The sequence below is a fragment of the Phocoena phocoena genome, chromosome 5, assembly GCF_963924675.1.
Source record: "Phocoena phocoena chromosome 5, mPhoPho1.1, whole genome shotgun sequence".
Lineage (NCBI taxonomy): Eukaryota > Metazoa > Chordata > Mammalia > Artiodactyla > Phocoenidae > Phocoena > Phocoena phocoena.
The window spans coordinates 45,868,779-45,896,682 of NC_089223.1; the positions used below are offsets into that span (position 1 = coordinate 45,868,779).

The 27,904-nt window shown below is 45.4% G+C and overlaps 1 protein-coding gene across 1 annotated transcript in view; it reads right to left on the reverse strand.

The window, feature by feature from the left end:
* SHROOM3 (shroom family member 3) overlaps nt 1-27,904 on the reverse strand; it is a 309,586-nt gene that overhangs the window by 52,468 nt on the left and 229,214 nt on the right. Inside the window, exon 3 of the mRNA XM_065878012.1 lies at nt 5,936-6,067. Within this exon, the coding sequence (XP_065734084.1) occupies nt 5,936-6,067 (132 nt within the window). The remainder of the gene's footprint in view (nt 1-5,935; nt 6,068-27,904) is intronic.

Genomic DNA, 27,904 nt, shown 5'->3' on the forward strand with positions numbered 1-27,904 from the left:
GTATAATAACAAAATGAATGCCCGTAATAATAAAATAAAGATTCAAGTCACCTGGAGATCCAGAACATTACCACTACTGGTGCAGCCACCTGTTCTTTGCCATATCATATTTCCTTTTAAGTAAAAGCATCTAGGGATGCAAACATTGGCATTAAGCATAGCTCTGAACAAAAATTTCAAATCAAAGATTGTATATGGATAAAAGCTGAATTCAAATTATTGTGAAAAAGGGGAAAGATAATCAAGTATTTAAACCTTCAATTGTGATGGAGGTAAACACTGTACACCCAGCAATCTCAATACACACTTCTTTTCATGTAAACTCAAATGAGAAGACCACACCTTTTCTTTTAATATTGAGACTACATTTGCAGGTTCCTTTTCTTTATACAAACGTTGGCAATGAGAATAGAGAACTTGGCTACCAGTACATAGATAAGTAGCCTTTCCTTGTGAGAAAAAGAAATTGTTTACTTGAAACTCCCCGGGGAAATGGGGAAGCAAAACCATGAAGTACACGACAAAGAGCAACTGCTAATCCGAATGAGATAAAGAGCCACTCTAAATACGTACATCATTAATATGGTGACTGTATATATAGGAGAGAAAATGATTGAAAATTCCCACACAGAAATATTAATAGTACACTGAATTACCCGGGGTGCTCAAATAATGAGAATTTTCATGATAATTTAGAGAAATGGGCTTAAATTTAATATGCGGTTGGTTATTAATTTTTCTTTATAAATAGACATAGCACAACATCAGAAAGACATCTGTGAAAGGCTTATCAGTTGAGAATCCTGCCATGCAAGATTCAAAATCTCATTCTAACATAATAGTGGGCTTACCTTGTGGCAAAGAGAATCATCCTAGATAACAACCCTCTGGCCAACTGCATGTCATATTCAGGAGAGGGATAAAAAGCCATTTCACCCTGTTAACTGCTCTTTCTGCTCCTCCCTGGGCTGCAAAGGCTTCTCAATGATTCCATGCAACTCCCATCAGACAGCCCGAACCGCCTGGAACTCACTAAGCTCCGTGCAAGTGGGAGGGACTCATTCCCAGCCACCTCTGTAGATTGTCAATTAAAATTCAATTCCTGCTCTCTAAGAGGGAAGAAGAGAAAGTGACCCTTAGTTACTTTCCCGGAGAAGAGCCAGCATCTTAGACAATAGCACACAGCTTGGGAATGCCAGAATTCTATTCTGTGGGCAGGAGGAGGAGGGAAGCAAGGAAAATCATCTGCTGATAACATGCATCAAACTGCAATCAGGAAGTTTTTTTTTTTTTTTGCGGTACGCGGGCCTCTCACTGCTGTGGCCTCTCCCGTTGCGGAGCACAGGCTCCGGACGCGCAGGCTCAGCGGCCATGGCTCACGGGCCCAGCCGCTCCGCGGCATGTGGGATCTTCCCAGACCGGGGCACGAATCCGTGTCCCCTGCATCGGCAGGCGGACTCGCAACCACTGCGCCACCAGGGAAGTCCAGGAAGTTTCCTTTTTAATTGATCTTCTCTGCTAAACCTGCACCCTCCTCCGCGTGCAAAAATGCCGCTGTCTGTAAAGCTGCGTGTTGATTGCTTTAAGCTTCCCACCCTTTGGAGGCTACTGAAAGAGGTCCTACAGCAACATCCACTGAGGCTTCCTGAGACGCACTGTCCTGAGCTCGCTAAGTCAGGAGGACGAGGACAGCACTCACTGCCAGTGGAAGTGCGAGTGCCAGCTGCTAACCCTGCTGCCCAAATAAGGATGAATGAAGAGTCAAAGCCTGAGCGTCTATGACCCATTCATCTCAATTTACTTTACAGAGCACATATCACCATGTATGGGAAGTGTTTACTGATTAGATGAGATGGTCATTATAATGATGGTGGTGACTGGTGGTGGAGAATGAGGATGGGACAGGAAGCTCATGGAGGAAAGCACTGGCTTGGAAAATCTTGAGTTTTAAGCTGGAAAATTTTGTCTCTTGAACTAACTCATTGAAATACCCTAGCCTGAGGCTTGACAGATTTTAGGGAGAAGTTCTGCCGAGATAAGTTAGATCATAGGACTCCTATTGACAAGTCCGACAAGAGAGAACTCAGGGATCCAAGCAAAAAAGGAAAGGTGGGATTGGATGTGTGCGAACATTAAGCCCTGGACCACTAAGAGCTTCTTTCTCTCTTTACCTTGGTGGTTTGGCTGGTCTCTGTATATACCTGGAGTGAGGGTGGAGGGGAGTTTCTTCCTTTTGCTCTTTCCTTTTTCTTATAAATAAGTGAGAAAATCCTTTCTGGCTATTTTCTCCATGAAAAAGGAGCTACACATACCCATGACCCACTGGACTTGGAATTAGCTCATGAGGTGATCACAGCTCTTTTCAATTTCAAAATCGGTGTAGGCTTCTGTGACCTGTCATGAATTAGACTTGCTCAGTGCCCACTACTAACCTTCCACCTCAACACCTGTGAGACTCCTCAGATGATAAGCACATCATGTCTGCTCTGTCTAAAGACATCAGCACCTCACCCCTTCCCATATCTCAAAACAGGACTTAGACCACAGCCAGCTTGGAAGAATTCTTAGTGGCCAAAGCTGGAACAATTTGAGCAATAAAATAAATAACAGTATTGGATTATAACCCACAGAATAAAATAATAGGAAGGAGTCCTTACTGATATAAATAGTTGGATAAATAAATAAGTGGAGGAAGGAGACAGCTCCTCCTTACAGAAGACTTCCAATTAATAAATGTGGAAGGAATGAAGGAAATACAGACTCACCTTTAGAACATTACAGTAATAACGGTCACAGACAATATCCGTTGATAGATGCTAAAACCAGTGGGAGAAAGTTTGAGGAAAAACAGAATATTTGTACAGCCTCAAAACTATCTCCCCCCTCAAGATATGTATTCGTTTACAAGGAGACAAACAATAACTTTACAGTGAGGAAACCTGGCAACATCACCTTAACCAGATAATCAAGGTTAACATCACCAGTAGTAAAACACTGACACCATGTAACCCGGGAGAGGACACACTAAGAAGGACACATCACTTCTCTGGTATTCTTGCCAAAAATGCTCAACCTCAATCCAACCATGAGATAGTATCAGACAAACCGAAATAGAAAGCGTTCAACAAAATAACTGGTCCATACTCTTCAAAGTGTCAAGGTCATAAAAGACAAGGAAAGACTGAGGAAGTATCACAGATTAGAGGAGACTAAGGAAACATGACAATTAAATACAACGTAGGATCCTGGAATGGAAAAAGGACATTAGCGGGGGTGGTGGTGGGGAAGGTGAAATCTGAATAAAGTCTATAAAGCCTTATAGTCTGTTGATAGTATTACACCAATGATAATTTCTTAGTTTTAATATTTACACTATGGTTTTCAAAGATGTTAGCATTAGAGAAAGGTGGGTGATGGGTGGATGGGAAATCTCTGTACTATTTTCACAGCTTTTCTGTGAGTCTAAAATTATTTCAAAATAAAAAGTAAAAAACAAAATGGGCAGGATTTGGGATCCGAATAAATTGGATGAGAACCACACCAATTTCCAAGTTTAGTCCAACATCAGTAAGACCTGGGTTGCAGAGACCTCAGAGCATAGGGAAGAGTTATGAGGTGGACTATTGTAGGGGCTTATGATATACTTTTGGAGACAAGACACACACAAGTAAAATTCTTAGAGTATAAGTAGAGCAAAAATTCCAGCCAATAGGACATGAGCGGGCATGAGGTATGCAACATGCAGGTCATGACGTTTTCAAAAGGAAATTGCTTGCCTATCTGCTCCCTTACAGTCTCCCTTCATACGGACACAGCGTCATGAGCCAGTTCTGACCACGCTGATGAGGGCAACCCCAGCTTGTTTTAAAGATAATCGCTTCATGGTTCTAACCACAATCTCTGCGTGGTTAGGATGCCAACTGGACACACATTGAGGCTCACTTGTTTCATCCAACTGTTAAGGATTGTTTTATGAAATATTTCAATTGTTTCAAGCTCAAACCCAGGTCTGCGTGGTTCCACTCTTCACGCTCTTAACCTGCTCTTGATCTGTCTCCTAAACTCAAACCAAATCTGTCTCATCTCTTGTCCCACCACCACTTGCTAAGTTCAAGCCTCGATCATTGCCCACCCAGGCCAGGGCGATAACTTCCTAACTAGGACTTTCTGGCCTAAAGTACTTTGGCACTGATGCTACATTAACCTACACACCTCAGTGGCGTCTCGTTAAATAAAAGGCTCTGACCCTCTACATTCTGAAGATCCTAGGAGGCTGAAAGGAATAGCAGTAACCTTGGGGATTCTTCTTCTTCAGGCTGTCCCTGGAGCAACATTTTGCCCTTATAGATGGAGCCTTCTGCAAATCTCAGCCTGTCCTCAACTGGTATGTTCAAACTTCTTTTGAATCCTTTTTTCAAAGAAAACCTTACAGAGAATCTTAATGTAGATACCATATACAAGTGTTGTTGGATTATAGGAAATATAACAAATACTTTAATGTATATTTGCATAAACATGGGTAATTGCATAAATCTGTTTATAATGTTTATTTATTTCTAATCCAAGCCCACGTGTCTACATGAAAGAGCCACGCCCTCGCAAACTGAAATCAGGATAATTGACAACAATGATAACCAACATCTACTGAGCACTTACGATGGGCTAGGTACCACTCTAAGTGTTTTATGTATATTAGCATTTTCAATCCTTTCGGCAACTCTTTGGGGTAGATTAGCTATTAAACTCATTTTATAGATTGGAAACAAAGTTTAAATAACTTGCCTGCAGTTATCTATTAAGTGGCAGAATCAAGATTTGAATTCTAGGTAGGCTTATTCCACAGACAATCCCCCGCGCTCCATCTTACTCACTGTATTATACTGCCTTTCACGCTGGCACACAGACTTATGTGACAGTGATGAAAGGCATTATGAGAATGATAACGGGAACATCATTATACCACCACCTAATGTTTACTTCACCTGACATTTATTTCTTGTTCCCCAGGAGCGGGGCTCCGTGCTAAGTGCTGAATACCTTATCTCATTGAATTCCCACAGTTGTCCTAGGAAGTAGATTCTGTTATGCTGATTGCTGAGGCAATAGGGTGGAGTGGCTGTGAGCTCAAACTGCCTGGATTTGAATCTACCACCTCCTAACGAGATGCCTTTACACTAGTGCAAACCTCACAGCGCTGGTGTGAGAATTTGATGACGTATGCAAAGCCCTAGCACATAGAAAGCACAGATAAGTAGCTTCAAATTTTTTTTTTTTTTGCGGTACGCGGGCCTCTCACCGCTGTGGCCTCTCCCGTTGCGGAGCACAGGCTCCGTCCGGATGCACAGGCTCAGCGGCCATGGCTCACAGGCCCAGCCGCTCCGCGGTATGTGGGATCTTCCCGGACCGGGACACGAACCCACATCCCCCGCATCGGCAGGCGGACTCTCAACCACCGCGCCACCAGGGAGGCCCCCTGCAAATTTTTATTAGACCAACTTTGTAATCTCAGGACATTCCTCAACTAGAGATAAGACGTGTTCAGTGAATATCAGTTCAGAGATGAATCAATCTTGTTGTACAATGTAACACATTAGTCATTTCCAAAGTGTAAGATGTTGGTGTATCTCTTTTAGTGTTTTTAATTATAGCTTTAAATACAGTTGCCAATGTATTTTTAAAAAGATATTTGCATCAAATGATTTGAGGGACCCCCAGATTACCTCCCAGGAACTTGATGCTTCTTCAGAACCTAGTTTGAAAACTATCATTAGGTGGTTATCCTTCTGAACCCCGAGCTTCCATCTGACCCCCTCGTCCGGGCCCTCCTCAGCTCTCTCACGCGTCTGTGTTCTCGACCAGCCCTGCCCCCGATTCCCTCTTCCAGCAGCCAAGTCCCTCTTCCGAACCGCTCAGCGCAGCCCTCTGTGCCTCTTACCTGTGCTTCAGCCGAAGTTTAACCCCTCCTGACCATGCTGCTTTCCTGTGCTGGGGGTCAGAGGTCAGGTGCTCTGGGCCGAAGGACTCAGAGGTGCCTGTGTCTGCAGGGTCCGGGTCTGCACACGCATCTCTGGCAAAAATAGGAAAACAGGAAGTTGAGCGTGATGGTGTTCATGGGCAGGGGGCACGAATGAACCCGACCTGGAAAATGTATGAGAATTAACCCTGGGGTTAGAGGAGAGCAGCACAGCTGAGCGTAGAGGTCTAAGCCTGCACCCACCTAGGCGCTCTGCCCGAAGGAGGGCAAATGCGCTCCTGGGGGTCTTCATCCTCCCCTATCTGTGTTTCTGTGAAGCAATAACGTGCACTTCCCAATCTTGGAATACCAGCTTTTTCCAGCCAAGGGGGAAAGAAATATATATTGACTGTTATGAAGATGAACCCTCCTATATAACTCAGTAGCCACTGGTAAGTAAGTGAAAAACTGGCCTCACTGAAGCAAACTGTCCAGGAAGGTAGTTCCCTGAGACAAGTCCCCACGGCCTCCTGTCTCGGTTTCGCTGGAAGGAGAGCGATCCTCCAGTGCAGCAGCCCTCGCTCCGTTCAGTGGGTGGCAGCTCGGGGGCACAGGCCAACTCTTGAGGCCGAGCTATTTCACATTGTTTAGATTCCACCGTGCCGCAGGCAAGCCTTCTGTGTGTCCATTTAACTCCACCCCCCCCCCCCCCCCACAGTCCCTAACACCATTCCCATAGCCCTTTCCCTCCATACTCCCAGGCAGGCAGAGAAAAATGTTAAGGCCCGAGTGCCCAGGGCGTCCCACCATGGGAACGCATGTATTTCTTCTCCGGAGGAGAGTCTTGGCTCCTGAATTTCCAAACACCCTGACTGCACCTTCAAGGCCTCCTCTTGATCAGACTGTCTGTCCCCCGCATCAGGTTCTGAGGAGGGCTTGCCACACTGGGTACCAGTGGTGTGTTTTCATGTCTGTCTCTGAGAGCCAACTGGTAGCCCCTGCACCACGTCCTCTGGAGAAGGCGCAAATGCCTGCTGTTTCGGCAGAGCACACAATGTAGGAGCCTGGCCCTGGAGTCTGCTGCAGAGTCCTGGCCTTACCCTCTGACCAGCTCGGTACCTTGTCCTCTCTGTGCCTGTTCTCTCGTCTCTGAAATGGGTGCAAAGGACCAATGGCTTTCATAGAGTTGTTGAGAAACTTAAACTAATTCAGATAAAGCACTTAGGAAAGAGTCTGGTACATATTCGACCCTCAGCAAATCAGCTCCTGTTATTATATGTATCCTGCAGAGTTCCTATAAAGTTTCTAGATAACGACTATTAACTGTCTAGCATAGTGCCTATACATGGGGTATGTGCTTAATTAACGAATCATTTTCATTACTGTCTTCAACAGCACCTTCATTTTAGAGCACCTTTCAGCTAAGATGTCATGTAAAATAGACACAATTAAAAAGACCTAATTTATGCTGGAAATAACAGCAAAAAGAGTTTTGTCCAGAGTTAGCATGTCAGAGCCTTTTGCAGAATTCATCATGTGGTCTCCAGTTAGGATTTCCACAGCCCTCAGAGGCACCAGCCCCAAGGGCCATCAGGCTTAAGCTGAGGTGGAAAGTATACTCAAAGGTATCTCATCATCACATGAACATAAACGTGACACAAACATACACAGCACATCCAAAACCACCCATTGGTAGAATCCATTCCGACAGCAAGCTTGCCCTTCCAGCTCTCCTCTAGACCCTGACGTTGTCTGCTGGGGAAAAACAATAAAGACCAGGCCTGAGCTTTCAAAAAAACGTTGTGGCATTTAATAACTTCCTCTTTTTTTTTTTTTTTTTTTTCCTAAACCACAATTGCTGGCTCTGTCCTTTCTGCACAATGGCTGAGCCCTTTTCTCTCTCCTTACCCCCTCCCCCCTCTCTGGGAGGCACCAAGGGACGGAAAGTCCAGGGTGAAAGCCGTTGGAGTAAAGGGCTGGCAGGAAGAGCAGGCAAATGGGAAGGAGATGGAAGCAAGAACATGAGACTGTCTTATCTTTTTAAGGATTTTCAGTGCATGATCCTTTTCAACCCTAGCAGAGATGAGCACCCCAGCAATGCCCTCCAGGGGACCAGCTGACATTAACAACTGGGTGCAAGGGTTCATAAAACCAGGGTTGGGGTTGATTGTTGCTGATGGCGGCCCCGGGCTAAGTCACAGCAGAGCCTCCCTGCTAATCTTCACCTCCCCCACCCTGGATGGGCTGGCTCCTGAGTGAGCTGTCTGGATGCACACACCAAGGAGGAAACAGGTTGGAAGGAGTGCAGGAAGAATCACCAGCACCCAGAGCACTCCTTTTCTGGAATCACCTCTTTCTGGAATAACCTGGACAACAAATACACATTTTTAAACTCACATGTTCTAGTGAAAAGAAATTCCATAGTGAATCTTGTTAGCAAAACTTATGAGATGTTTTTGAAGGCTCTTTTTTTTTTTTTTTTTTTGCTTTAAGGGGGCCTCTCACTGTTGTGGCCGCTCCCGTTGCGGAGCACAGGCTCCGGACGCGCAGGCTCAGCGGCCATGGCTCACGGGCCTAGCTGCTCCGCGGCATGTGGGATCTTCCCAGACCGGGGCACGAACCCACGTCCCCTGCATCGGCAAGCGGACTCTCAACCACTGCGCCACCAGGGAAACCCTTGAAGGCTCTTTTTAATATTGTTTCTTGCTGTTCTCCAGTCTCAGTATCACCAACTATGAGTGAGGAAACAGGAATCCGAGCTGACTTGAGAAGATTTAACGGGGGCTAAAAAAAAGACTGTGGGGCTTCCCTTGTGGCGCAGTGGTTGAGAATCTGCCTGCCAGTGCAGGGGACGTGGGTTCGAGCCCTGGTCTGGGAAGATCCCACATGCTGCGGAGCAACTAAGCCTGTGTGCCACAACTACTGAGCCTGTGCTCTAGAGCCCGTAAGCCACAACTACTGAAGCCCACGCACTTAGAGCCCGTGCTCTGCAACGAGAAGCCACGACAGTGAGAGGCCCGCATACCGCGATGAAGAGTGGCCCCCGCTCACCGCAACTAAAGAAAGCCCTCGCACATAAACGAAGACCCAACATACCCCAAAATAATTAATTAATTTTAAAAAAAAAGACTGTGATCCACTATCCCAGTATCATCTTTCTTTGCCAGATAGTTAAAGAAACAAAAGATCCACGCCAACCACCTACGTATTTCTACTTTCTATGATGAGTACATTCATATTCCCAGCCCTCACTATTCATAATTCATGAATATATACAGACTGCTTTACTATTTGGTATTTCAATAGAGTCCTTAACTGCTTTCTGAACTGAGTTTCAGCCAATACTGAAGAAAAAGTTCTGGATCGTCCTGTTCCTGTAGCTCTCTTGAGCACCATGAAAACTGGGGAGGGTCCGGGGAAGCTGGAGAGAAAGACATACAGAGCTGGGCCGGGCCCGATATCGTGGTCTCTCCAGATCCCTTGTGCTCCTGGTTTCTACTGCATTTAAATGGAGATGGGCAGGGGGGCTCCTATCTCCTTAGCATGGACTGTTACAACCTTAGGAAGAGCCTGGTTCTCAGAATCAGCAGTTTCGTCCTTTTGGTTGTGTTTTATCCAGAAACAGCTTGCTTGACAGCCACATCCATTCCTGTCCCCACCAACCCAGCACCTACCCAGCAGCCAGCAGTACCTTTAAAAAAATAAGCGGAGTACGTCATCTCTAGTAATAAAACTTGTGTAGCTTCCCCATGCATTCTGGAGGAAATCCAAGTTCCTTAACTTGGCTGTGAGGTCTCCAGTGACCTGGCTCCTGCCCACCCTTTAACATCTCCCCTCTCATTCGGCCTGTCCTCACTGGCCTGGCCTGGGCTCCCCAAGCCTGCCAAGCTCTCCACTTCACACATGAGGTTCCCTCCACCTGGAACAGTCTTCCTCCCGATTCTCTGCTTGGCTGACTCCTCCTCAGTCTTCTGGTCCCCGGTGGAACATCACCTCCTCAGAGATGGCTTCATCTACCTCAAAGAGTCTCTTCCCGGCACCTGGTCTTTCCCTTGGTTGCACGTGGAGCCTCATGTAAATGTTCATTTGTACACGGTATGTACTGGACAATAAGTGCAACAGGGCCCATGGCTGACTTTTCTTCAGTTTTGTGCTTTTAAACCACTACATACCCAGGGCCTGAGACAGTGGGTGGGTCATTGGAGGCACACAACACAGACTTATAGAATGAATCATAGTTGATTGTAAAGGGAATAATTGTGTAATACACCCAAGGTGGAGCTCTCTGCCCTTCAACTCTTAAAGGCATTAAATTGTTTACAATACATGTTTGGGGGAAGGTAGGCATCTCTTTTCTTGTAGTCACTTTCTACATAAGGTTGTGAGTCGATTTCTTTGTGAAAGTAGAATTCGGCTCTAACTCTTGGTCCCTGTCATCAACAGCTGCTTTTGTGGAGTAGAGAGCAGTGTTGGGGGACCACTGGCCAAGCCCTTCGACAAACAGTTGGTGCAGCTCTGCGCAGTTTCGCTGCCTTATGTTTCGAAGCAGCCAGAATGCCTTTTGAGATTAAGCAGACAGACCTGCATTTATACAGGGCTAAGTTGTCCTCAGAGCCCTCTGGAGAAATTCCTTCGGATTTAGGCTAGGTGCTTGCGTGTATTCATTTTCACAAGTTGCTTCATGAAAAGTCGTGTTCGTGGTTTCCTAGGTTTCTATTTTCTCTTTGTGCCACTCTGTATCCATCACGCAGGAAACTGGTCCCACCGTCATCTCTGCATCCTGTTAGCAGGCCTCTTGTATCATCACCTCAGGCTCCCCAGCATTCTTCCCTTCAGTCTCTGGGAGGCAGAGAGGGCCTGGATTCTCGGCTTCTTCAGTGTGCAGAGGAAGATTTTAAGAACTGATGCCCTTATGTTCAGATTTGTTTCTTAGCCTAACGTAGCTGTTCTTCATTTGCTGGTGACTGGGCACTTACCAAAGATTTCACAGACATTCTCAATGAATTGCCCTTTCTTTAAAAGCTCCTTGTTTCTATTGCTGGCCTTTTGGTACCTATGTATTTAGACTTAACCTTTCGGGTCACTGTCCCTTCATTACTCTCCTTTCTTTTTTTTAAATGATGACTTACCATCTAGGAAGCTGTTCACACTGCACTCTCTCAGGCCTGTATCCTACCCAGTGCGTTCCATCATAGGCATGCCTTTTACTTGTCCTCAAAAACCCTTCTGCTCACCCACCTTGGTTTGGCAGCATGGTTATTACAGGGGGGCCATACCTAACCCTTCAGCCATGCGTAGATGTGCTCTGTATGTCTCGGGCCTGTGTCTGTCTGTACCTCCTGTTCCTCTTGCTGATGCCTTTTCTCACTTGATTTCCCCTGAAACCTCCCAAATGGATCAAGTGTACAATTTATACCACTGACAGTCAGCATATTTCTGACTCTTTCTGAAACCATAAGCCTAACTATCTCCAGATCTTAAGCCCGTGACCTCTATGCCAGCCTTGCACAGAGACTGGAAAAGGGTGGGTAGGGGAAAAAGCCAAATGATTAGCCAGATCTTTTAACCTACCTATTAAATATTTAATCTGCTCTGGATTTACTTTTGACTTCAGTTCCTCCACCCACTGGGCCCTATGACATAGTTAGCCAGGGCAAGTGCATAAGAAAACCAAGGGCCTGGGCTTCCCTGGTGGCGCAGTGGTTGAGAGTCCGCCTGCTGATGCAGGGGACACAGGATCGTGCCCCGGTCTGGGAAGATCCCACGTGCCGCGGAGCGGCTGGGCCCGTGAGCCATGGCCGCTGAGCCTGGGCGTCCGGAGCCTGTGCTCCGCAACGGGAGAGGCCAAAACAGTGAGAGGCCCGCGTGCCGCAAAAAAAAAAACAACAAAAAAACCCCCGAAAACCAAGGGCCCTCATGCAAGGGCTTATATTAAGCTGGTGATATCTTTACCACTGGAGCATCTGGCCCTAGTCGTAAACACTGAGTCTGATCTCAAATCAACTCTAGCGAGTAGCAGGCTGTAACTTTGAATAAACAATGTAGATTCCGCACCCAGATGCTTGGGTTCCTATTCTGGCTCTGTCGCCTAGTAGGTGTTCGACTTCGGGCAGGTCACTCAACCTCTCGTGTCTCAGTTTCCTCCTCTATAAAGTAAGGATAATCTTAACGCCTGCATCAAAGGAGAGTTGTGAGGCTTGAATGAATTAATATGTGTGACGCACTTAGCACAGTGCCTGGCAGTGTTCACTTCTTACCAATAGAAAGGAAACTTACATTTCTTGGGCACGGGGTACATATCAGATACTGTGCTTTAAGAAGTTATTCATTAATCTTATCATTTGAGACAGCAAGGATCCTCATTTTATAGATAAAGAAAGCAAAAAGAAAGAAAACAAGTAGAAAGAAGTCTGGCCGGAGACCATGCCACCCCTCCTGAAATGCCTCTGAGGGTCCCGGGACTTTGCTTACTTTTTTCTTTTTTCTCCACACTTGCCTGGCATTTCTGCCACATGACCCTTTTTCCATTCATATGAGACAAAAAGATACTAATGAAGACAAATGACCAGCAAAAGTACCAGAATGTTACTACTGGGTGATAGGATTATGGGTGATATCTTTCTTCTCTTTCTCTAGACCTTGCAAATTGTTTACAATCAACATTTATTATTTTAACTATCAGAAAAAGCAAAACTAGCCTTATTTTTTTTCCTTACTAGAATGGGTCTAATTTCTCCGTAGTTTTAAAGGAAAACCTTTGTCGGGAAATGGCAGTGGAGCTATCTACCCTGGGAGTAAATCTGGGCAGTGAAAAGACTTCATGCTGGTGGAGGGTTTACTTTGGGATCCCTCACAACCATGGAAAAATACCTGGAGGAGAAAGCAAGATTTCTGGGAAACCAGTATCAGTAGAAGGTGATGAAATCGTCTTAAGAAAGTGAGGCCTCTGTCTTTCTTCCCTCCCACCTTCTCCTCTCCCTAGTGTCCAAAGAAACATAACAGTTCCATACTTTAATATTATCCATTATAGCTTGAAAGTACCTTCTGTGCATTAGTCCATTTGGCCCTCATAATAAATGCTAAAGGGCAAGAAGAGCTGGTATTATTTATCCCCACTTAACAGATGTAGAGACAGCCTCAGACAGGGATAGTTACTTGCTTGAGCTCAGGACTTGTAAGCTCCGTGAAGTCAGGGTCCCTAACTCTAACTTTCATGCTCCCTCTTTCATATCATATTGCCTTTAGAGTCTACAATACTAAAAATCCTCTGACACAGGTGACAAACAATACCAAAGCTTCTTTAAAGGGAAAGCTTCTTCAGAAGAAAGTCAAAAGTTACTGATGGCTACTGCTCAGATGGGTCCCCTCTCTGTCCCTAGCCCAAATGTCCCTAGATCTAGAGAAATGATGAGACCAGATTTTGGAGGGCTCCTCCCCCATGCCACCCAGACTGCACCTTGACCCGGAACTTCCTGTTGATACAGGACACGCTTCATGTTGAGACTCAGAGCACACTGCTACACCCAGCCCAATCATCCATTCACTCAATCAACAATCGCTAAGGGTCAACCAGGGACCACACAATGGATTAGGCATCAGGCTTGCAGTGGTGACAAGCCTATTTAGACAAGAAAATCTCCCAGTCCAAATTCCTAAGACCGCCCTCTCCCAGACCACACAGCACGGTGTAGTACCAGTTACGACCTCTAGGAGGGCGTGCTGGAGAGGATCTACTAGAGATGAGAAGAGCAAGAAAGAGAACAAGAAGCAACATGGTGGGGGTCCCAGCAGCCTGGGCAGTGGCCAGGCAGCCCAGCTTTGTGAAGGCTCTCGGTGCACCTGGCACATACCCACCCTGCCTCCACGATGCCCAAGAGGAAGGTCAGATCCACCCAGGGGTCAGCGAAGGAGGAGCCCAAGGGGAGAGCAGCTCCCGAGAAAGTGGAAACAAGCTAAAAAAGGTGTCAGGAAAGGATAAATCTTCAGACCAAAAAGTGTAAACAAAAGGGGAAAGGGGAGCAAAGGGAAAACAGGTCAAAGTGGCTAAACAAGAGACTAAAGAAGATGGACCAGCAGAAAACGGAGAAACTACGAACAAGGAGAGTCCAGCCTCCCCGATGAAGCAGCAGAGAAAGAAGCCGAGTCTGATTAATATCATACACCCTGTCTTATCAGTGGTCCCTGTCTCCCTTCCTGTATACTCCAGAGGAAAGTTTTAATCAACTATTTTGTAAATGCAAGTTTTTTAGTAGCTCTAGAAACATTTTTAAGAAGGAGGGAATCCCACCTCATCCCATTTTTAAGGAGGTGAAATCAGTTGCTGACTGTTTATTTTTCGGTACAGCCAGAAGATAGTGGGATATTGAACATGGGAGGCTTTGATTAACATTCCATAGACGGGGGTAATTTTTATATCCTATAATACAAAGCATATTAATTTGGAGTCAGTAGTGCATGTAATATGTCTTGAACACTTTAAATTACGTCTCTTCCCATGTTGTTTTTGGTAGAATTGTTTCCTAAAGCAAACCACTCCTTAATCTTGGCTCTCCTTGTCAGAATTTTGTGCACTCTGGTACATCTTCGGTCATGGTCATCCAGTTTTCCTAGTAACTTTGTAAATGTGCTACGAACAACTGAAAATTTAAGTATGTGGTGTATATGGTATTAAATCATGAATTAGTGCGACTTACGATATAACAGCATATCAAAATTTAAACATATTGGTACTTGATATCCTGTTAAGGAAAATTTGCCTCCGAATTTTAAGCTGGAAAATCGCCGGAATAACTGTTCAGAAGAGAATCACAACTACACAATTTTTTAGATTTTTGGTACATTCATTAAGAATTGTGTGCAAATTGAAATGTCTGTGTACTCATCCTCAAAACAACCAATCAAATCTCAATTATGAAAAGAAAAAATAAATCGACACAGTGGAAGTAACACAGGAAAATAGATTTGGTAATACTTCCTCCATTATTTCCACAAAACATTAGGGAAAAGGAGTTTGGATGGCTAAGTAGACACCAAAAATGGCCATATATGCATGTACTATTATAGAGGGAAACAGTACTGGAGCGGCAGCCAGGAGGCCTGCACTGGGTTGGTACAGATGTACTTTAGGGTTCCTTTTACCGTTAACAGTCTACAAACCAAAGGGGGGAAAGGGCATAAATGACAAATCCTGAGTGAGAAAACGATTTCTCGAGTATCTCCGTCCACAGGTAATGAGCACTTTCTACACGCAGATTCCAAGCTGGAATCTATGCAGAATAGAAGACAATTTCTGACTTCCAGCTTTGCTGGAGAGACACACAAAGAATCTGGAGCCAGATCAACTTGGGTTCCAATCTGAGCTCTGCCACTATTCTGTCTGAGCCTCAGGGCCTCTTCTGTAAAAAGGGGACAGAGTATGTTGTGCCTGGTGACACGGCTATTGGGACTAGTAAGCCGGGCATGTGATAATCACTACAAGACAGGAGCTATGATCATTTGATCTAAGTGACCTACATGAGAGAGGTGAATATGGGAAGTCACCCAAGGGGTGTGACAGGATGCTGCTCTAACGATCGGCTCTTTAATTCCTTAAAAAGGGCAACAGCAAATGTCCAAAGCCTTTGGCGAGGGATATAAATATTTAACGCCACAGTGGAGGTTTTTGCATATAGGAACAGGAAATATGGGGCATTACCTGGGCCCCTTAGGAACAGACTGGCACAGAGGACCCAGCAACCAGTGTGAAAGAAATGGTTCCTGGAACATCAAGGCAGAATTGGCCTAAGGAATTCTTCTGGAGGCCTCCTCTCACCAGAGGGAGCCTCAGGCAGTGGGTAGGGTTGGCACTCAGCGAAAGTGTCTGCATGGCTGTTTTAAAAACATGATGAGCTTGGGCCCAGTTTTTTTTAGCCCCTGGAGTCCTCCCACGTCAGGCTCTGGGGAGAGACTCCTGCCCTCCCGCAGGCAGAAGTGGGTGGAGGGGCTCTGGCTCTGGAAGGTCCCTGGGATGGCAATGTGGTCTGTGGGAGACAGGGTCTCTCTTCCATCTACTTGCAAATAAGTTGCTCCTGTCCTAGACCTGCCTGGAGAAGAGGGGGTAGACGTTAAAAATGTAAATGGACGTGGTCATTCATTGGGAGAAAATAGGTCCCTGGCTAAATTTGGCAACAGCTGAGGAATCTTAGCAAAAATGAACTCACCCCCTTGTTTGTGAGGGAGGCCTAATCCTTACTTTGCCCAAGAGGATTACTGGGTCTTAGAAAGAAGCTCACATGCACTTTTTTTAAGCTCATGCCAACTGCATTTGTGTCCACAATATCCAAGATTCTTGCTGCTTTTTAGGGTAGATAATAGACATTCCATGCTATTTAAATGCCTCCAAATCTCAAACCTAAATGTTTCCAACCTTTGCTATTACCCAAAGTAAGGACTCTGTCTCCCAAGCTTTCCCCTGGCTGTTGCTTTATATTCTTTGGAAGCACATTTTAAATGGAAGGCAAGGTACCAAATTGCAGTCAATTTGTGGAAAAGTAATTGTTTGTGGTTTACAATACACCTTTTCAAGGTGTTTGTAACTATGGTTCCACTGGCTAAGTTTCTACTTATCCCCACCATTTTTCCTTTCCTTTGATGACTATAGGGTTAGTGTAATACAGTCCAGAGTGCTTTTTCTTTTCTTTTTTAAAATCCTGTGTGTCCCCACTCACCCCAACACTACCCTATCCTCTCCAGGGAATTGTGGACCCACTGACATACATAACACAAAAGTGGGACTGACATAAAGCTATCTTTAGCTTAGCATGGCAGTCTCAAAACATCATTAAAACATATTCCTAATTGACACCTGTGTTGGACTTTACAATTTACCAAGTATTTTTACATAACAAATTCAATCCTCATAATAATCCTAAGGAGTGTTCTCCATCTTTCGCAGAAAATGAAACCGAGGCACAGGTCATTTAAATAAATCGCTCAAGAACACAAGTAGAGTGGTAAAACACAGACCCAACACACTATAAGGCTCCAAAGCATGCCCTTAACCACGATCTACAACAGCCATATCACCTAGGGGCTCAGATATCTGTAGACGGCACAAACTCTAGAAAACAGAGCTGCCTGATCCCAGGAAAAGCACAACAATCCTTCCAGTGCTGGCTTCCTCAGGAGCGATGATCTCTGGTGGCTTCTATTGGTAGCCACTTCTCCTCACCTTCACCACCAGGGCTGGTTAGTTTCCACTCGTGGTTAACAATTCCTGTTTCAGCTCTGGGGCCAATGGAACCCTAAATGAGAACGAATTTGGGCCTCAGATGGTATCTAAAGCGACAGCTTCAAGACAAACTCTGAGCTAGTCACGTTCTGCTCTTGAACCTCAGGTCCCCACATGATCCCCCAGTTTCCTGTGCCCACCTGGTCCTCCAGGCTGGAGGAAAACTGGCCTTGGATACCAATTCCTTCCAGACCAGAGCCTGGTCTTGTGAATGTCAACTACGCATAAACAGGTGGTACTGGGCACAAAAGCCAAAGCGAAAGCAGGTGGGAAAGTGAGTGGTCATCTTTATCTGATCGGACAGAGCAGGTCCTACCCCCTCCCCTGGGCACCAACACACAGGAGACGGCAGCGGGCAGGCCAGCCGAGGGCAGGAAATACCCTGTGAGTCGTGCATCACCCCTGGTCTCCCCTCCCACTAGAACGCCAGCATGCCAAGCCTGGGAAAGGTACAGAATCCACGACAAAGAGAAGGTACTGGACTGTGACCCCATGTCATGAACCAGTGGCGGATCGGGGGCCTCCGTCCCAGACAGACCTGGCTCAGAGGGGAGGCAGCCTCCTCCCACTGTGGAATTCCAGCTGCTAGCGGTGAAGAGGTAACCATGGGAACTGATACAAAGGGCTTCAAGTTGAGGGAAAGAGGCCGGAGGCGATGGTGAACAGGCAGAGTGGGACTTCAAGTGACAGTCCTGCAATTCTCCTAACCTTAGCTGAGCACAGTTACTGTGGATCAGACTAGAGACAGGTGGAGCTTGCATAGAGCCAAGCAGCCTCGAGGGGTCAGAGACAACCAGAGTGCCAAGACCCCTGTAGGTTCTTCCTCCAGATTTCTTTTCTCCCCTTCAGAGAGTGGAGCCCCAGAAGTCTCATCTGCCAGGAACTTTGCCCTGAGATAACGTGGCTCACTTGGGTGGACAAAACTGGTACATGGTGACATTCCTTCTAATACAAGCAGCACTTTGCAAAGGGGCTCCTCCTCATGCCCCCTGGCCTCAGCCCACTGCCCCCAGCGGCACCCACTCTGCTTGCTGGGGGGCTTTCTGGCGTGTCTTAAACAGACCTGGGCGATTGAGGAAATGGTCCTGAGATGCCGGCTGTCAAGCTACACTGCAGAGGAGAGGCATGGATGTTGAGAACATTAATACAGAGCATCTTGCACAAAAACCTGTACTCTGGTGGGGCAGGGTGGGGATTAAGTGAAAAGGCTCATATCTAAACAGGGAATCGTGTCTGTAGAGATATTTAACGATATTTTAATTGGCCAATGGGACTTTGTATGTCTGCATTAAATCAGTAGGGTTCTTAATCTACCACTTGGGATTTCTTATTAAAGTTCTAACTCAGGGTTCTCCAGAATCTGGCAGTTGAGGAAAAGCCATGAAAATGGGGAACACAAACTATCCCGGGGTAACAGTTTACTGTTCCTCTTATTTTTTTGAAGTATAGTTGATTTACAATGCTGTGTGAGTTTCAGGTGTACAGCCAAGTGATTCAGTTATGTGTATATATGTATGTGTGTGTGTGTGTGTACGCATATATATTCTAACAGGTACACACTACTATACATAAAATAAATAAGCAACAAGGACCTACTGTTCCTCTTACTTTCAGGGCTCTGGAGCACACTTCTCACCCTGCCTTCCGGTGGAGACCAAGATAATATCACACCTATGTCAATCCCTACACGGGCTCCACAAAGTCTAGGCCAAATCCACATTTTCTGTTCACAGGCCAGAGAGGGCCATTCACAGAAAGACTGCTGAGGGGCTGGGCAAAGACCCTGACATGTTTATGAGCGCCTCTGCTGTAAGCCCCGCTCCACAAAGTTGAAAGTAGAGCCATCGACCATTTAAGAACATACCAATTCTCCATAACCAGCGTTCGCCTGCATACAGCCCATAATGGTCGCCCTAGCACCACTTATTGGTGTAACTTTCTCCCTGCAATAATGAAATCTTAAAATAATTTTACCTAAAAGGGAAAAGTAACTGACATCTATTATGAACCTCCTCAGTTGAGAGGCAAGATCTTGTGGGGTTCCAACCCTGGCACCTCCATGCCCTCAGCAAGCTATTTAATCTCTTCTGTGTTTGGGGGCTTCCAAACCCCCAAACTATTATTGGGGGCAATAATAGTGCCTACCTCATTGGAGTGCAAGGAAGATACAAGAAGAGTTTCAGACAGTGCTTTACTCTTAGCAAGTACTCGATAGATATTAGATATTAATACCCACCAGGTGTCAGGCTAGTTATTTTTACATGTATTTTGTCATTTAATCCTTATAACAGCCTAATCTGAGCTATATTAATACTTCTTTTATCACCATTTTGCAGATGAGGAAACTCAGGCTTAAAGAATTTAAGAACTTACCCTAAATCACTAGTAGGTAGTAGAGCTCAGATTCAAGCCCAGGTGGTTCTGGTTCCACAGCCTAAGACATTTTCCACGACACTACATTGCCTTTATAGGAGACTATTTTGTTGTTATTTTTAGTAAGGATAAAAAGAAGAAATTCTGGTGTTTAAGAAAATAGTACCAATGGGGGAGAAAAAACCCCAAGATTTTAAACCTCCACCTTAAGCAAGAGGCTTTAAAAAGAACCCAACAAAACTAGCCTAAGAGAGTCCTCTGCTCTGAAAAAAAGTCCAAGAGAAATGGACACACATTCACATTCACGATCAGGGCAGCTATGAACCCTTGAGTATAAAATGACTTATTATTTATCATTGAATTCCCAGCGGCTAACATGTTCTCAGTAAACATTGGATAAATGTTTAGTGAATGAATTAAAACAACCTAAAAACAAAATGCCTCTGTTGGAGTTGGCAAAGTTTATATCATCTTTCCCAAACACTCTGTTGAACCTAAATAATTGAAGCTTAATAGATTAAGTAAACTAGTATTATATTTACCACTCTGTGCAAGGCATTTTACTGAAAATTCCAGTTATATAATGTGTCCCTTTAAAAAAAAAAAGCACATTATACAGAGATCGTTTTTTCTTTTCCCCCTACATCGTTGGAAAGATGTTATAATATGTAAACCTTTCACCTGGATTCTGTGAATGCTGTGAGCCTAATCTGGGAGTTCAGCTTCAACTGCTACCACTAAATCAGTCCTCAGAAAAAGAGGGATTTATGGGACTTCCCTGGTGGTGAGTGGTTAAGAATCCACCAGCCAATGAAGGGGACACGGGTTCGATCCCTGGTCCAGGAAGATCCCACATGCCGGGGAGCAACTAAGCCTGTGCGCCGCAACTACTGAGCCTACACTCTAGAACCCGCACGCCACAACTACTGAAGCCCGTGTGCCTAGAGCCCGTGCTCCGCGACAAGAGAAGCCACCGCAATGAGAAGCCCGTGCACCGCAACGAAGAGTAGCCCCGCTCGCCGCAACTAGAGAAAGCCCGCGCGCAGCAACGAAGACCCAACGCAGCCAAAATAAATAAATAAATAAAGAGGGGTTTGCCTAGTGGGTATTTCCTCTCTTTGAGGTTTACCTCTGTTGGCAAAGCAAAGCCCCACTGGTATTTTGATCAGATAGGCAAGAACTTTAAATTTAAATTCCCTACAACCTCGAAAAAGGACCCATTAAAATGAAGACACATACAATGCTAAGGATATCGGTTAATATGTTACATAATCTTAAATAAATGAGATGGCTTTCGCAAAAAGTGCAAATAACTTTATCATTAACACCAAAACCATATATTTATCACAGTACATGGAATTATTAGCTGACATTTATTGAGTCCTTAACTAAGCTAAATACTTTCATTATCTAACTCAATCCTTACAACCACCCTATATGAAGGAGATGTTTTATTCCTTTCCAACGTTTCTGGGTTCAGAGGCCTTTAATAACTTGCCCAAGGTAACGTAAACCTACAAGCAGAGATGGGATGTATACCCTTGTCTATCTCTAGGACTTAAGTTCTTCTTCTAATTGAGCTAATGCTTCTCATACAATAAAATACATGTCTTAAGTGTTCAGTTCCATGGAGTTAGCTACTGTGTAACCATCATGCAAATAAAGACACAGAACAGGGGCTTCCCTGGTGGCGCAGTGGTTGAGAGTCTGCCTGCCAATGAAGGGGACACGGGTTCGTGCCCCAGTCCGGGAAGATCCCACATGCCGCGGAGCGGCTGCGCCCGTGAGCCATGGCTGCTGAGCCTGCGCCTCTGGAGCTTGTGCTCCGCAACAGGAGAGACCACAACAGCGAGAGGCCGGCGTACCAAAAAAAAAAAAAAAAAAAAAAAAGACACAGAACATTTCTATGGCTCCAGAAAGTCTCTTCTTACCTCTTTCTAGTCAAACTCTCCCCCAACCCACCACCCACCCCAAGCAACCACTAACTTCTGCGGTCACAGATTAGTTTTGCCTATTCTAGTACTTCATAAATAGAACTGTTTGTGTATCCTTTTTGTGTCTGGCTCCTTTCAGTTTAACATAATGGTTGAGATTTGTCCTGGCTGTTGTATGTATCACAAGTTCATCCCTTTTGATTGTCAAGTAGTATTCCATTAGTATGGCTGTACCACAGTTTATCCATTTTCTTGTTGGTGGACATAGGGTTTTTCCCAGCTGCTGGCAATTACGAATAAGGTTGCTATGGCCACTCTGTCCAAGTCTCTTAGTGGACATTTGTTTTCATCAACTTGGGTAAACAGCTAGGCGTGGATCTGTTGAGTCACAGGGTCGATGTATGTTTAACTTTACAACAAACACAAGTTCTTAACCCCTGTACTCTACTCCCTGCGAATGCACTAGCTTATTAACCTGTTTGATTTCTCCTTTAATACGACATGTTCCCTGAGGGCAGAGGACCCATCTCCAGTTGCTGGGCTACCTCCCACATTTGTTGAACAAATGAAGACCACTGTTCATACTCCTATTCCTTCTTGGGCGTTACCATAGCATAAGAAAACATGCTTGGCATGCATGGAGAAATAGGACAAGCTGAAGGGTGTGAGGTGGAGTGAAAAACTGCCCAGCCAGGAGACTCTTGACTTCCCATTTTCTTTTTGACATGACCTTTCCTAGAAAGTGAATCCTTCCTACTGATCCTGCAGGGAGGGCGGGGGCGGGGGGGGGGGTGTTCCTCATCAAGTGACCACGGAAAGGGAGGAAGGTGTCACTGCAATTGAGGTCACACAGTGGTTAGAATTACAGGATACTTCTGTCAAACAGGAGGGCGGAGGAAGTAGCAACCCATGAAATCCTGACCTTCTGAAAATCACCAGCAATACAGCAGCACAGCTGGAGCTCAGGGGGGCAGCCTCCAATAGAAGTTACAGGAATACTTGGTTTTGGTGAAAGCACTACATTGGAAATGGAAAGCCAAGAATAAATTTTGAGGAGAAAGCAAGATGTTGATGTAAAAATGTAACCAGACTGAACACACAAGATAGGAGCCTGAAAAGAAGCTTGGGTCCAAAGTGGAGAAAGCTCCCAGGCACACCAACCTTAGCTCCATGGTTTATTACACACACACACACACACACACACACACACACACACACACACACACACACACACACACACACCCCTTCCGGCCTTGGGAGGCAGAACTTTTAATTCCCATGAATCAATTCATTCATTTACTTTAAGTTACAGAACTTACACTATCCTCAACCTAGAACTTCTTAGAAAGTAAATAAATCATTGTTGATTTTCTATCCATCAATAGAAAAGGACTGGCAAGTCCTGAAGACAATTTAAAATCTTTCTTACCGAAGGAGAATCTTTGTTTTACATCAAAATCAAAACAGGGCTTCACCACATCCTGGGCTCAGGTGTTTTCTTTATTTCCTTTGGTCCCAGGTTATCGAGGACTGAAATTTGTTTAGAATTCCTCAATTTGGGGGTTCTGAGAGGTGACCTAGCCTTCCCTTATCCAAACAGTACTGCACTGAAGCCATCCTAGGCAGATGGATGCTTATCCTATTCTTAAAATCTCCAGGGAAGTAAATTCTCTACAACGTCCCTTGGTAACCTTCTCCAGGGTTTTATCAAGCGTACGGTGAGGAAGTTCTGATGCAGAAACCAATAAAAATATTAACTCTATGAGCCTAGCTACAAGCACTGGAAAGGGGTATGTGTCTGGGCACTTTGCCTTCATGGTAGAGATGTATTTACAAAACAGGCTATACAAACAGAAACCATTTGTCTGGAGCAGATGTGGGAAGTTGATTCAAGAGAAATTGCCACAATAAATTCTGTTTATTTGAACCATGAACCATGTGAATAAGTTACTGTTGGTTATAACATTTTCTAAAGTACAAATTTATTTTCTTGTCAATTCCTAATTTAACCAGGTTTGTTAGCAGTTTTAAAAAGTTCACAGCTGCAAAGTTTTCAAATGACTAGGCTTCCATGAAAAACTAGGCCTTAGCAAATAGAATGTAATTGTTATTGTTAGCAGTTTTAAAAAGTTTGTTTGTTTGTTAGCAGTTTTAAAAAGTTCACAGCTGCAAAGTTTTCAAATGACTAGGCTTCCATGAAAAACTAGGCCTTAGCAAATAGAATGTAATTGTTATTGTTATAAAGTTTACTTCCTTCTTAGTTCTGTATATTCCACCTTTTCTGCAGCAATCATGTAATATTTTTATAATGAAAAAAAGATTTTAAAAGACAAACATTAACCATCAAAATTAATTAAAATGTAAACCACCTTCTGGTGAGATTATTTGAGGGAAGATTTAGCCATATGTCTGACCAATGTGCTTTTAATTGGAAACGATAATTTAGCCTTTAAATATTAACTAGCTAGAAATAGGAGACGCATAGAACTATCTTTAGAAGCCCCTGTGCTAAGATTTCCTGCTGCACTCTGATGTCTCACAGCAATCTCTCCATGGAGATAATACGCATGTGGGCTCCCATTCCCTTCCTCTCAAAAGCCTCCGTGCACAGAAGTGCACCACAATACTACGATTAAAACAAACAAACAAATAAATAAGTAACGCCGAAATACATCGGAGAGAAAGAGATGGTCACACCCCACCCTAACTCCCACCGGATGCTGGATGTATTGAAATTTTATAACCTCTCTCCCACTCCTCAGCAAAGCACTTTTAATCTCTCTGGGAACTCAGGGTAAAGCATGTGTCAGGTATAATTTCATTTTCATGATTTAAGTTTTGCTGCATGACAGGAGAACACAACTTTAAAAAGAAATCGCCTTAAGATCTGGAACAAGTGAAAGGGGGGAGGGGCAGGCATGCCCCTCAAAAGCACACTTGGGATCTTTCCTACGGAAACAAATCCAGTAACATTCAGAAAGGCAAGTCGTTCTAAGCTCAATAGGCGCCCTCGTGGGAAGCAATTTATCAAAATTAAAATATTTCACAGATCATTTCTTCTGAAAAGTTTTCGCGCTGTCAATAACCTGCAATTCTTTTCCTCTTGGAGTGGCACTTTCTGCCTTCCTAACAAAATTTTTAAAAAGAAGAAAAAGGCCAAGGCCCACGAGTGTCAGGAGACCCTCGGAGCGCGCCACCTACCCCCCCCCCCCATCAGGCCGGCAGCTGGCAGAGAAAGCCCGCCCGGGGACCCATCCTCACAGGCAGGATTTTCCAGAGTCGCCGCAGGGACCGAAATAGACACCCTTTAGAAAACAGACGGCCGGGCCCCCGCCCTCCCTCCCCCCCGGGCCAGGGGAATTGGACCCGAGCCCCGCACTCACCATCGCCGCTGGCCGGGCCGCCGCCGCCTCCCGCCGGGGCCGCGCGGGGCTCCGGGCCGACGCCAAGTTCAAACCTCGCCGCCGCTGCGAGGAGGCGGCGCGGGGCATAGTCGGCTGGGCTCGGCCGCGCTCAACAATGGGCGGCTCGGCCGCGCCCAGCACGCTGCGCCCTGGCTACAGCGGCTGCGGTGCGGCGGGCCCGGGGCGCGCGGCTGCTGGGGGTGAACCCGGGCGAAGGGCCCGGAGGGTGCGGGGGGAACCCGACCACTAGGCCTCCCCGGCCGCGGGGGCCGCGCCGGAGGATCCGCGCTCGCTCGGCGCTCGCCACCAGGTAATCCCACAGGAAGCCTCCCGGATTGGCCCGGACGCTCAGGACGAGATTTGCATTTCAATGGCAGCGCTGGCTCCCTAAGGTTTGAAAACGGATTCCGGGCTGCGAGAGTCGGGCTCCACTAGTCCCTCCGCAGTCAGCGTCCTCGGGTCCTCGTGGTATTAAGGGGACCGACGCACACACTCTCAGGCCCTGCTTTATCGGTTCACAGTCAGAAAGGTGTCTTAACTCCACCTCCCCGCCCATCTTGAAATGAAGAGGGAACCAAAAGAATAAGAGCCACTTCAAGAAGCCCGCGCTCGCTTTTCAGGGGCAATATAGTTAGTAATTGATCAAATGAAGCACGAATGAAGAAGCAAGGTAAAAAGTTCACTTTTTTTTTTTTTTTTTAAAAAGCACCTCACAGTACAAGGAAAATAACCATCCACGGAGAGTGTGTCCTTTTTCAGTATAAATCAACCAGAGAATTTCAGGTTGTTGCTGAACGCTAATGCTGTTGAAACCTCCCTTCCCAGTTCTTTTGTTTCCAGGAGCATCTTCTCTAGATGAGAGACAGGTGTATTCAGTGGTTATGACTGTGATCTTTCAGGAGATTTTGGATTCAGCTTTGCAAACTTCGGGGTCTTAGGCAATATGTACATTTGCATTTGTTTTGCATTAGGATAAGATAGGGGTGCCCATTTAATATTCTTAAGGAAGCTATGTGCTATTTTCAGCTTCATCTTTCTTCAAAGGCTTTTCCAGCCTCTTTCAAGGGAGGTAAGATTTTCTTTTTTCCTAGAGAGTACCTTTCTTAATTGCTTTCACATGTCATCTCCAGCGATCAAAATAACAGTAAGGTTTGAGATTGGCTTTATTACTTCTCAAGCAAAATGCCTGTTAAAATTTCAGGTTCTATATTTAAGGCGATACACAGATAGACACAGAAAAGAGAATGCCTAATTAGGTAGGAAGTAGAAGCCTCAGTTCCCACAGAGTTAATATTATTTGCCTTTACTTGGCTGTGTTCTTTGTAATATCCCGGCAGAATGCAGAAGCCATTAGGGGCTACAGCAACAACTAAATAGGCCTCTTTACAGATATCTTCATGGACAGGCTCCCCCTCCCCAAGGTATTATCTCCCTTAAAATTGTATTTTGGAGCTTCCCTGGTGGCGCAGTGGTTGAGAGTCCGCCTGCCGATGCAGAGGACACGGGTTCGTGCCGCGGTCCGGGAAGATCCCACATGCCCGCGGAGCGGCTTGGGCCCGTGAGCCATGGCTGCTGAGCCTGCGCGTCCGGAGCCTGTGCTCCGCAGCGGGAGAGGCCACAACAGTGAGAGGCCCGCGTACCGCAAAAAAAGAAAAAAAAATTGTATTTTGTTTTCACTATGGTATCACAAGCATGTACAAATATATATATGTACCTGCCACACAGCCAGAGAGGTACCCACACACATTGTTGCTAGATGTAAGAAGCAGGGAGGCTAATGTTGCCTGTCCTGTGTCCTAATGTCCTGTAGGAGTCTAGTTTTAGGTGGAAGCAGGTGATGGTCAGAACTTAAGCTTTAAACAATGTGGTCAGTCCTTACAGCTTAGCAAACATATTGCCGCTGCCACCATGTTGAGGAATTAAGAAGTATCAGCTGAGGACACAGCCAGGAGCTCGGTAGGCAGAATAGATAAGACCTCCTCTCCCGCTGCTGCTTTATCTTGTTTTCTAAATGCTCAGGGTCAGGTGAAATCTCACAAGGGTGGACCAGATCCCTCCACTCCTGCATGAAACATCACTTTAAACTGGTGATTCAAAACACACTTTGGCCATAGAAAATAAACTTATGGTTACCGAATGGGAGGGTGGGGAGGGATAAATTAGGAGTTTGGGATTAGCAGATACAAACTACTGTATATAATAAAATAGATAAACAAGAAAGTCCTACACTATAGCACAGGGAACTACATTCAATATCTTGTCGTAACGTATAACCTATACAAAACAGAATCACTTTGTTGTACACCAAAAACTAACACAACATTGTAAATCAACTATACTTTAATTTAAAAAAATGTTTTAAAAGTACTTTGGATCCAACTTTTAGCTCCTGCACAGCCTGTATTATACCAGTGAAATCCATCACTACCATGGGAAGTCCCTGGGCTTCCACTGTACCGCAGATTCTGGAAAAATACTTTTTTTTTTTTTTTTTTTTGCAGTACGCGGGCCTCTCACTGTTGTGGCAGTGAAGCCCCATGATTCTTTTTTTAAACATCTTTATTGTGATATAATTTACGTACCATAAGATTTACACTTGGAAAGAGGCACATTTTTGCCCTTCCCCTCCCCAAGTCTTCTCTGATGCTGGAGCAGGTGGTGGGAGGAAAAGACCAGAGACACGGGAACAAGTCCCTGGCAGCGTGGGGACCACAGCGCTCACCTACACAGAGACATACCAGACAGGGGTGCGTGGAAGGTGCAACCAGGTGGTGATGGGAGAGGGGTCATGAGTCGAAAGGAGGGCTGAAGGGCTTCCCCGGTGGCGCAGTGGTTAAGAATCCGCCTGCCAATGAAGGGGACACGGGTTCGAGCCCTGGTCCGGGAAGATCCCACGTGCCGCGGAGCAACTAAGCCCGTGCGCCACAACTGCTGAGCCTGAGCTGTAGAGCCCGTGCTCCACAACAAGAGA